The sequence below is a fragment of the Xenopus laevis genome, chromosome 1L (genome assembly GCF_017654675.1).
Source record: "Xenopus laevis strain J_2021 chromosome 1L, Xenopus_laevis_v10.1, whole genome shotgun sequence".
Classification (NCBI taxonomy): Eukaryota; Metazoa; Chordata; class Amphibia; order Anura; family Pipidae; genus Xenopus; species Xenopus laevis.
This window is the reverse complement of record NC_054371.1, coordinates 85,150,685-85,163,178: the sequence shown is the minus strand read 5'-3', so window position 1 is coordinate 85,163,178 and position 12,494 is coordinate 85,150,685. Positions and strand designations below refer to the sequence as shown.

Sequence of the window (12,494 nt, the reverse complement as noted above, 5' to 3'; positions counted from 1 at the left end):
TTTTCGTTTAGCAGAATAACCTAATCCAACATGTTTTGTGTGGTGCTGCACACTGGTATATGGGTCCTTGAGACAAATATCAAGGTGAACGTTATACAGAAAATAATTTTTTTTATTTATTCCAAGCAACACAAGATGTGAGTGGATGACTCATTGTTAACAAGAAGGACACACCGATACTGGTTAATAAGAGAGAAAGAGACATACATTTATGTCTTAACAATATATATTATAATTTAGAATATGTATTCTACCTAGCAATGGAAAAATATTTTTCTCATTAAAGTGGATCTCTAGCCACATATTTGCAAGTTTTTTGAATAATGAAAGAAAATGTAATTACATGTGACTTTGCAAAATCCATTAAAATTATTTTATTTGTCAATGTAATTTAAAAGCAGTATAGGTTTATCCCTTTGTGTTGTTTGGTTCTGACTCTTGAAAGAATATAATAGAATTTGGTTTACCTCCAAGACTTCAGGCAGCTGGCTTTGGCTATATTGTTTAAAGAGTCAGAGCCATGAGTTTAGCGAATATAAAAAAAACAGACAGGGGTCCCGAGGCACATTTATCAAGGGTCGTATTTCAAATTCATGTTTTTTAAAGTTTAAAGTTTTTTAAAACTCCCATAAACTCCCATAAATTTGAAATTCAACCAATCAAAATTATTAATAAAATGAAATGTTCTCAACTCGGACGAATTGAATCGACCTGAAAACTTGAATTTAATTTGATTCTAATTAGGAAAACTTGATTTGAATTTAAAAAACTTGATTCGAATTTTTTTCTCTGAAAAAAACTTGAATGTCAGGAAGGCTGCAAACATCACCAATTCTCTTTCATTGACTTATACAGTAATTCGGCAGGTTTTAGGTGGCAAACGGTAGAATTCGTGGTTCTTAAAGGGACAGAGTATGATAAATCTGTACATTAACAAATACATTTAGTACAGGAGTACGAGTCCCCAGATCTCCTTAGGTTGCGGCTGGCTAGCATGCCACCCATAAAATCTTGCTGTCCTAGGCCAGGGCCATTGTGGCTTTGCCACAAATCCAGGGCTGCATGCAGTAGTTGTTATATGATTTACATTTGGGACAAAGGCCTGAATTGTATTATGACTGCAATTCTCTGAAGTACCAAAGTTGCCCTCTGTATAAGAGTGTAAGCTCTTAGTGACAGAGACTACTGTTCTGTATCCCCTACTAAGGGGCTCATACAGATGGGTATTTTGCCTTACATTCCATTGTGCTTAATTTTCCAGCGTTTCACGCAGGAGAATGCATTATGAAACCCAGCCTAGTCTTTCTTACAGGCCTTAACTGACACAGGCACATCCCACCGCTAAATACATGTGGAATGCAACATGATGGGGGTTATTTATTAGTCTTCATTTGGGCTTTTTGGAGTAAAACTCACATTTTTCTGGGGTTTTTTCCAACCTCAAATTTTTCGAGATTTATTACAGCCAGATGCAGCAAAGAACCCGAATTTGAAAATCTGCCATATCAGACTTGCCGAGGTTGTATATAAGTTAATGGCAGAGGACCCATCCTATTTTGAAGTTTCTTTGCTGGATTTAGCAGAAAATCTGACCTTTTCTGGGTTTTCAGGCAAAAATCCGAAAAATCTAGCGATTCAGAAAAACCTTTAGAAAAAACAGTACGTTTCAGGTTTTCAATCGATTAAATCAAGATTTTTTAACAATAGATAAGGTCAAATTGTGGATTCTAGTTTGGTCTGACTTTTTTTTATTAAAATAAGGAAAAAAAATTGGATATTAGTAAATAACCCTTGATGTGTTCCACCTGTGTTTGGCGCTTGAATGTGCCTGTGTCAGTACAGGCCCCTAAAAAAGTGGGTGTTTTTCTTCCTGCCCTACCCTGCGGTGGAAAGCAGGAAAATTAAGTGCAGAGGAACCCAGGGCAAAACACCCATCTGTGTGAGCCCTAATGCTAACAGACTACTGCTGCACAAATATGGCAGACCCTCATAAAGGCACACCGGGGGGATCAGATAGTTAATATAAAAGCATTGGGTAAATGCTTTATGGCAAAATTATAATTAGCTTGAAAAGACAATGTTATGATAGATGTATAAAAAAGGCTTAATTTCTGGTATCAGTATTTTAAAAGCTGAATATCTGTAATTATTGTATACAGGAAAGTTGTGGAAAACTTTTATTTCTTTCATATGTAAACTGTTTTGGGTGGAGGAACCCATTCAGAATCAAACATTTTTATAAAACAGATAGGAATTGATAAAGTTTTCATTCTCTTTCACATTTTAGTCAAACATCTAAAAATGTAATCACTGAATAGTCAAATGATCATAAATTAAATACACGCTACCCCCTCATGTGGCAATTTTCGAATCTAATAAATAAAGAAAATACAATGAACTATAATTCTAAATATAATGTTTTATAAAAGGGGGTTGCAGCTTAGAGTGAACAGATCTATGAGTTTAATTATTAAAGAACCTTTGACCATCACTACAATACAGCTTTAACATCCCTTTGCTAGCATAATTGTATTGTCGTCACAAACTACCAGTATTATATAATTTGATTATAATAATAATTGCATATATAATTAAATATATTACTCTATATATTTTTATTGTAGGAATTTCCCTTAATACCTTACTGTCTGAGCTTTAGGATATAAAAGAAGTTGGGAGGGGTGACAGAAACTCTCCTGATGGCTGTACTTAGTCATCAACCCACCTCCATGATACAAATTTTGTAACCCCTGGCAGTGTGGCTACTTCACTTAAAAGCTTAAATAAACTAAATAACTTCCGCTGGTGGGCAGAAAGGTCCAAAAATTAAAAAAAAAAAAACTCCTCCCACTTTTACATTTTGAGCCAAATAGTTATCTTGTTGGACTGGTTATATAAATGACTCAGTGGCTCAGAGGTCAAAAGCAGAGCTGAGGAGTTAAGGACAGCATTCCTTCCTAAGAGGGAAACCTGCCTGAACGCTGATCCCTATTACTCACTCTTTCAAGGCTGCATCTTTCCTCTCTCCAGGTGTTTCAACCCTCCCAAGTTTCATAATCTCTTTTCAAGCACTAACAATCAGAACGCCAAGGGGCTGCTGCTGCCTGCACTAGCAGTTCTTCATCCTATCCCACTGCCTGTCAGAAATTCAGAATGGAATGCTTTAAGAATCTCTATAGCCTTTTAGTTCTTCTTGGTGAGTAATTTACAATGCATGTTGGTTTAATATAATATCATAGATATTCACTAATTGCTTTATAATGGAAGTTGTTGTTTTTTTTGTTTTTATTTTACATACAATTTTATCTAATTTTAAACTTATATTTGTGGTTTGGGTTGATGATAACATCAACTATACCATATCATACTAATTGTAAATGAAAATTACCAGTTCTGATGTTAGCAAGTCAGTTTTGGTCCAGGTTTGGTAATATAATGCTTATTGGTATGGGACTTGTTATCCAGAATGCTCGGGACCTGGGGTTTTCCCGGATAATGGATCCTTATGTAATTTGGCTCTTCATACCTTAAGTCTACTAGAAAATCATTTAAACATTAAATAAACCCAATACACTGGTTTTGTTTCCAATAAGGATTAATTATATCTTAGTTTGGATCAAGTACAATGTACTGTTTTATTATTACAGAAAAAAAGGAAACATTTTTAAAAAACTGGGTTATTTGGATAAAATGGAGTCTATGGGAAATGACCCTTCCGTAATTCGGAGCTTTCTGGATAACAGGTTTCTGGATAACAGATCCCATACCTGTAAATGTAAATATATGATCATTAACATTGAATTTTGCTATAAATGGTTTCAAAACTTGTATATTAATTTAATTACACCTATTACAAAAGCAGTACCTTGTTTTTCTAGATATAGCAATTGAATGCCAGGTTTTACCATGGGATATTTCTGTGTGCATGCAGGTTAAATATTAAATATGACTAAGGCAGAAATTAAAACAAATCACTGTTTTCTTTCTCTGTTAATCTTCTTCTACTCCCGCTGAAGTTACAGAGTTGTATCTGCTTTTATGTAGGTAACACTGCTTCCAATTGAGCAAATCCAAATTTAATCCAATGGAAATTTGTCTTTAAAGAGAGATACAGATGAAATCATTCCCTTTGTATGATAAAAATGTTCTTAGTATTCTTACCTAAAATTACAAGCAGCACAGAGGAGCAGGCCTTTATAATATAAAGGGCAATATTTGTCCCCACTCTACTCAAGTGTATGTTGTATTTGTAAAAAGCATTATTCATCTGGCTCATTTAAAACACTGTTGTGGATCTCTTTAAATGCAAAAAAAAGAAAGAAAGAGTTATTTCAGTATTTCTGATTTCTATGTTGCATATTATGACAGGAGTGCCCTATTTATCTTGCATTCCATAGCACAATAAAACCTGCAGACATTTGGCTTGGAACTTGCCTTCCTCTACAGAAGTTTCATTGGGAGTTTATGTCACACTTTTATTTGTGTTATAAATTGCCTGACACCCAGATTAGGTTACCAAACGTATCCACATATTCGCTGTATAATTATGGGTTGTGTATTTTGTTTGTAAAGCAAAACTTCTTTTCAGATTACCCAGGCCAGTTTCTGTTTTCCTAAGTAAATTTTTAGGTACCATGCCAACAGATATATTTAATATCAATCTTATCTCTTTACGGTTTGGAGTTACATTTACTAGATATGCATTTTGTAGTAAGGAACATGCTACATTATGCCAAGTTAACTTGTGTTCAGATATCAGTGATTGCATCAGATGTACAAAGTTCACTGGAAACTAAATAGCAGTAAAGAAGAAAAAACTACAGGATTGAGTAAAGGTGTGGCCTAGTGCATTATTAACTTACTTCTTCATTTTTATTGTTTAAGTAAAGAAGGAGCGTTATTAATAATTAGCATCTATTATGTATTTAGTTGGTCTTTAATGTAATTAAATACTGTTTCGTAAGCTCTCCAGCCTAATAAGCATTTGGTGATATGCTGTACACAGGGAGAAAAAATGGCTCAGTCAGAACTTATGTCATTGGATTTTGCATTGAGGTGTTCTGAGTTACATTCCAGGTGATGAAATCTATGACAAGAAATTTGTGGCCCAGGGCAACTCACTTATCTCCCCTTGGGCAACACATTTGTATGTAAGCACTACAGGGCACTCATTTCTGAATAATTGTACAGTGCTACATAGTAGAGTTGCATACTGTTAAATATTAAGACTAATTTATTTATAATTGTGTTATATCTGAATAGCTCTTTGAATAATTGTAGAGACAAAAAAATAAAATACAGACTCCCAGATTCCACCCTCCCCCAAAAATATTCCATTCAACTGATCAACCTCTTGTGAAATCACAGCATAAACCTATCTGGACCTAAAGTAACCCATTTTATTATATAATTATTGCTAACAACATAATTTCTGGAATAGGGAGAGGGATCCAAAGTAAGCATACATTTCTTACTAACTATGTGGAGGTAGCAGAATATGTCTGCTATATAAATAATTTTATTCCATAAATTTACAGTGTGTCGATCCACCAGCATCCTTCCAGTGTACATTTTATTAGTATAGCAACTGTTTCATAAAATGTTTAGGACTAAATATTTTTTAAAATCCCAAGTAATTCATAATTGGAATTATTCCCGCAAGCACATGTAGCATAATTATAAGTTTAATAATTTGCTAAGGAAATTGGTCATTTAGAGGAACCAAAATTAACCCAGTAAAATAAGTTCCACGAGTATACTTTTAATAGAGGTGGTTCCAAACTGGATTTTTACTTGAGGTATTTATTAAGGCCTGTAAAGAGAAACCCTCTTGGCTAAACCTCCAAACATCTTTAGATCCCATAATAAGGATATGCATGACACCATCTTGCTTTAGTAGCAATTGCAATTTTGCAATTAAAAAGATCAGTCAGCATTATTTTATCTACTTACTTGCTTACTCACAGTCCAGTGATGACTGTGATCTTCATCATCAGCACCACTATATAAACTGTAAGTAAGTCTGTAATCTAGACTGATAGAACAGAATTGCTTCGTTTGTGCTCTTCTGCGCATAATTAACCTGAATAGCTACTTGAAATTAAATTGTCTTGCAGAAACCTGCCTCGGACCAATGAACATGCCTGTTCCCATTTGCAGTGTCATTATTTGCTTACATGGCCACCTGGAACAAAAAAAGCCAGCCAACTATTTTAATTACCTTCAGGAGTCCAGTCTTTGTAGCTCGACTAAGTAGGGTAATCCTCAATGATTGCCATCACATCCCGCATTAACCACATAAATGTTTGTTGTGCTATAGAGATTAGCATTCCATTTGAAGAATCGCTTGTCTAATGAATGTTGTGTTCATTGTTTCTCGCAAAGATGATGTAACACACTAACCATATAACTATTAACATGAAAATCTTTTTTTATAAAGCACTTATCAAGGATAAAAAAATGTCCACTTATGTAACTAAACACATATTCATATTCCCACATATTACCATACAGACATTAAAGTAGGACATTATACATTTACATGCATCATAATTTTATTATATCACTATTTCATTATTATATAACTACCTAATTCTTCATTAAAATACCCTAAAATTGGACTTAACTGCCAGAGCACCAGGGGGGATCTCATGGTGGGCCCTGGCAAAGGACAATTCACATTGCCCCTATCTTTTTTCCACCATAGGACAATATAACATCTGTAGTGGAATTTTTTTTAAAAAAAAATGACAGTACTAAATTGCACATGTGAACAACGTTGCACAAATAGAAAGCTCCAAATTATGGGAAGGCCTTCACCCAAAGACTCCATATTTTTAAAAATGATCTCCTTTTTCTTTGTAATAATAAAACAGTACCTTGAAATTGGTCTGAAACTAAGATATAAATAATCCTTATTAGAAGAAAAACCAACCTATTGGGTTTATTTAATTTTTAGATGATTTTCTAGTATGAAGGTCCACTTTATGGAAAATTCCATTGTCTGAAAAACACCAAGTCTCCAGCATTCTGGAGAACAGGGTGCGAGAATCACATAACCAAGCTTCTGCCATAACATGGAGCAAACGCATGGTGCATATGCATTGCACAGAGATCAATCAGCCAATAGGCAGACAATAATTAAAGACAGCTTTCAAATTAGTTGCTGTGGGTCAGGAACTGGTGTGATATGTACTAAATAAACCCACATTCTGCAAGTGCTATCAAACACGTATTTTTTCTGTATTATAATGGTTGGTTGTTGGGCTTCTAATTTACAGTACATAGAAATTTGTATTTTATAATAGAAGGAATTATACCAGTGTTCCACTAGTCAATCACATTCATGTTAAATTATATACAGTATTCATAATCCTAAAGAAAAGAACAGACCATTAACCTAATGAATGCATATTATGTAAAGTATTAAGGGGAAGAGCCAAGTAACAAGACACAGCAAGCAGCCAGCTGCAAGTACACATTTTGTTTTTTTATGTTTTCTGCTGTGATTTATAGTACATTTTGCAATTGTGGCTTGTCAGCATCCTGATTCATCAATTGTGGTGGTATAATACCCAATTTCATGTTGTTCACTTGAACCAACTTTCCTGGCCGTGCTTGTGCTGAACAGATATACAAGTACCTGCAGCCCAAATGAACACAAATAAGGCTATTTCTATTTGTGTAGTTAACATTTGGAAATAAGGTAAAACATATCACATGTCACTAGGGAGTTTAACATTACATTTGAGCAGCTGTTTTCTTTAGGATAAACATATTTCACAGCGATGCTTCCATGTATATACAATTGCTTTTGTTTAAATATATATATGCTCGCTGCAATATAATATTATGCAAAGGAAATCTTTGCTCTCAGCTTAATACATCCACAAACAAACCATTAATACACTCCTCTGACCAGTAACTATGGAGGCAAATGTTATTGGTTACTGAGCGTTCAGCTCATGTTTCCTTTGGACTCAATGGCATAACACATAGAATTGCTTTGGCATTGACAAAATATTTTACAGGTTAAGCTTTGTTAGTTTAATACTATTCACTGTTTGTCAGCCAACCAAAGTAAACATAGATCTAACCCTGGTGCTGCATTGTTTAAATTAGTGACACGTTGGCTGCGCAGGACAAATGAACTTAGCTTTTCAGAAATAATTGATATGGTAGTTTAACCCCTCCACCGCTAGTGGTTAATATGTGTGTTAAAGACCAGGGTATCTTTATATTTTGGTTCCTTTGTTTGTGGTTCTCCATTCTCAGGAAAGCAGATGTATTCATCTGCAAATGCCTTTTAGCTACTTGCAGCACTTTGCTTAGCTAAGAGGAGGTAGTGGGAGTATGGCTAAAGGTATCACACTGACTCAAATGTTCCAGTATACAGACCTGGGGCCTTCCATTACATTTGAGAAAAATGTGAAAAATGTTAAAGACAAAACTCCACCTAAGTACCTTTCCTTATTGCAGTAAAAAGCCAGCAAGCTGAAACAGATGCCTTGCATAGTATCATTGGGATGGGACTTTACTGTCAGGAAAAGGTCTACATGTAAAAAAATACCATCTGGAATGGCTAATAATAATAATAATGTTATAAATGTGCTCATTGATTATTTGAACCTTGGCAAAAATGTCTAAAAGGGAGAAGGACTGATTTTGTTTGTTATAGGTACATCAGCCCTGTTTTTTCTGCATCTGACAGGTGGCTAGCACAGCAGCTAACATTTGTGTAGCAGAGCACTTAAGCAACCTGATAAAAAAAAAATTCTGTTTAAGCTCTCTTTCTGTCTCTCTGTATCAATGTAGATAACCTCAATTACCTTCCACGTATGTCATTTGTATCTATCATTTTTGCAAACAGTTCTTAATCACAGAGTTCATACTATAGCTGTAGTGATAAAAAAATCTTCTTTCTCTAGGTGCGCATCTGGTGCGTGCAGTGTATGGAACAACAGTGGTTCCCCTTTGTCAGCCTGGTGAATCTTTAGAGAACTGCACAACAGCCATGGGTAAGAAACACACACTTTATAATAATAATAATAAACCATATATAAATAAGTGCTGCAAAATAATAGTGATGCAAATTTTTTCATGTACTTTTTTTCATTTTTCAATATATTGATAGCTACTTTTGTATTATACTAAGGAGCATTCTTCAATATATTTATAGTTACTTGAGTATTTTATATAGGTTCATTTTCAATATATTGATAGCTACTTGATTGTTATATTTAGGCACATTCTTCAATATATTGATAGCTAGTTGCATATTACATTTAGGCTCATCCTTCATTATATTTATAGCTACTTGCATATAGTATTTAGGCTCATCTTTCATTATATTGATAGCTACTCAATTATTACACTTAGGGGCACATTTACTAAGGGTCGAATGTCGAAGTGAAAAAAAATTAGAAATTCTACCAATTCTACCAATTCGACCAGTTGTTTTTTTTTATCGAATATGGCCATATTCGGTCGAAGTAAAATCGTTCGATGAAATCCTTCGATTTGAACGATTCGAACGATTTAATCGATCTAACGAACGATTTTACAAAAAAAACTTCGACTTCTAAAAACTTAGCCAGATGTTGGCTATAGGTTCTAGGAGGTCCCCATAGGCTAACATAGCAATTCGGCAGGTTTTAGGTGGCGAAGTGTCGAAGTCGAAGTTTTTTAAAGAGACAGTACTTCGATTTTTGAACGGTCGAATATTCAAAGTTTTTCCACTTCGAATCGAAGTCGAGTTTGGCCTATTCGATGGTTGAAGAATTACTTTGAAATTTGAAGTTTTTGATTTTCGAAAATTCACTTTGAATTCACTTCAACCCTTAGTAAATGTGCCCCTTAGGCTCATCCTTCAATATATTGATAGCTACTCAATTATTATACTTAGGCTCATTCTTCAATATCTTGATAGCTACTTGAGTATTATACATAGGCACATTTTTCAATATATTGATAGCAACTCAAGTATTATATATAGGCTCATTTTAGGTTTTTTACTGGTGTTGATAAACCTATAAAACGACCATACTTTTGTAATGATATCTGATTTCTCTAAACTAAATTATTTTTTTCCTTCCAGTGCAAACAACCCATAGCCCAATAGTGGTACCAGTGAAAATAGGCAGGTGTCAACAGGAAATGGAGAGTTACTGTTGGAATGGGCAGTGCATGTACCTTGTGGACCTTGATGAACACTATTGCAGGTAATATATTTACTAGACTAGAAAAGTTACTTTGTACTTTAAACTAGCCACATATATGGTCTAATAATGATCATGTAGTCCAAAACACATGCATAAAAAAACAAGCTATACTTATTTAATCAGGTTGCCTGCCTGCAAAATAGGTAGTTGATCACAATGATTGGATAAAAAAGTGTGATCTCATCTGGTTTTTTAGAAACGGATTGCTCAGACTTGCTGCATTATGCCATTTCTGAAAATGTGTTTTTCCCCACAAGCTGATCTTTGACAATAATTAAAAGCTTGCCAAAACCTGGAGTCATTTAAATTTGTGTGCAAAAAATAAATTTAAGAAATGTCATTATGCAGCAGAGGCAGAGCAATCTATTGCTGAAAAAAATCAGCCCCTGTTGAGTTTATAGTTTATGGTGTTTATAAATATTTAGATGCTTTCCCTAGACATTATATTGAAGTTATATTCCACTAACTTTGGTTTTTGTATGTCCTACAGGTGTGAAAAGGGATATACTGGAATTCGCTGTTCACACGCTGAACTTGTCTATCAGCCTATAAACGAGGAGTATCTGGCAATAATAGTATTCTTGTCCTCTTTACTGCTTTTGGCAGTTGCAGTGGCTGCATTATTTGCATACAAATGGTAAATGTTTTTGATTTTGTATTGTTTTTTTTTACTTAAAGAAGTGCAATATGACCATGCTGTTAAATTTTTCACCCAATCAAATTAATCAAAGTGTGAAGTTAGAGATAACCACAGTCCCTAGAGAGAAATTCTGCCTCTCTCCATTCATTTTTATGGGATTTTTAAAGGCGTGTTTATCAAAGGGTGAACTTTTAAAAATCCCATAGAAATTAATGGAGAGATGTGGTATTTCAGCAGACTGTAGTTACCTCTAACTTCACTTTTGATAAAATACCCCTATGTATGTCTGGTTGACTATTGTCTATTTTTAACCCAAAGTAATTATTTAATACTATCAGTAAGTTACTGACTGTCATAGCTACTGATTGCCCTAATAATTTCAGAGATTCTTGCTGAAGTGTCCATTAACTAGTACTTCCTGAGAAATCCTCATGTACTGTGCCACACAGAAGGGACATTGTCACTTTATGGCTCACACTTATTTATTGCTGCTGGGAAATCACCCAATGTAGCAAAGGTCTCATGTCACATGCATGATTGAATGTCAAGTAAATACTGGGTCAAGTGTCACCAATAACACCCTAGGCAAAGTAGTTTTTTTTTAAAGATAGGGAGAGTTTTATCTAAAAAGGAAGGCAATCGCAAAAGCAATAAGCTGCTGATGATTTAGTTAGACTAAGCCAATCATTTTGAGGAGCTGATTGTATAATACAATACATTTTACTGAGTGTTAACAATAGTTAGCATTTGGTAAAACATTACAGTTGCTTTTCATCATAAGAGCTTCCAAGATAGAACGATTTGTGTTGTGAATCTAAGGATTTAGACTGATGATCGTGCTCATTGATCCCCAGCAGCTGTGCCGATCACTATCATCAGTGTAAAGGAGAACTAAACCCCTTTCTAAAGAGAGTCCCCATCTACTTGCACCCATTGGCCCCCCTCCCACTTTCTCCCCACATAGATTCCTCCCCGCATAGCCCACTACTTTAAAATGTGTTGCAGAAAGTTGCACAGACCTCTCCATGCAGAGTATTGTAGCAGAGCTCATATGTTGGTAGAGTTGACAAAAATGCAATTTTTAGTAAAATATCTTTTATTTTTCAGGTACAAGACGAAAAAAGCTGAACTTCCTCGCAATGAATATAAAGAAGTCACCATCCAGAGTTTATAGAATTTTCTGTTGCATTCATTTCTATTTTTTTAACAGTTCATTATTTATTCTGCTTAATATTTTACATGGTTTGTTAGGGCAAAGCCAATGTTCGAATATGCTTACTGTTAATTGTATGTGTATATATATATTTATATAAATATATATTTATACGTCTTACAACATGTAAATGCCTTGTATGTAATTTTTTTAACAACATGAATTTTTTATACTGTTCAATATTTATATACTTTGTTTTATAAATAAATTTAGTTATTTTTTAAAGAGCCTAGTCAGTTATGTTCCGTGGGTTTTTTTTTTATTATAAACTGACATGTAACTTAGTCAGGTACTAAAACAATAACACGTTAGATTATTAAAAACTAATGTCAAAGGATTCTTTTGTGCTTTCCAGTAATGGTTTATGCCTGGAATGGAAGTGCTGCTGATGACTTTCATTATTACAAATGTGACTATGAAG

At 34.3% G+C, this 12,494-nt stretch overlaps 1 protein-coding gene across 1 annotated transcript; it reads left to right on the top strand.

The window, feature by feature from the left end:
* The first annotated feature begins 2,864 nt into the window (after window positions 1–2,864).
* ereg.L (epiregulin L homeolog) lies at window positions 2,865–12,241 on the top strand. The gene is made up of 5 exons (XM_018252411.2): window positions 2,865–3,196; window positions 8,928–9,017; window positions 10,097–10,220; window positions 10,711–10,857; window positions 11,968–12,241. Exons 1-5 carry the CDS (start codon window positions 3,154–3,156, stop codon window positions 12,032–12,034), a joined length of 471 nt encoding a protein of 156 aa, XP_018107900.1. The 5' UTR covers window positions 2,865–3,153; the 3' UTR covers window positions 12,035–12,241.
* The last annotated feature ends 253 nt before the right edge of the window (window positions 12,242–12,494 follow it).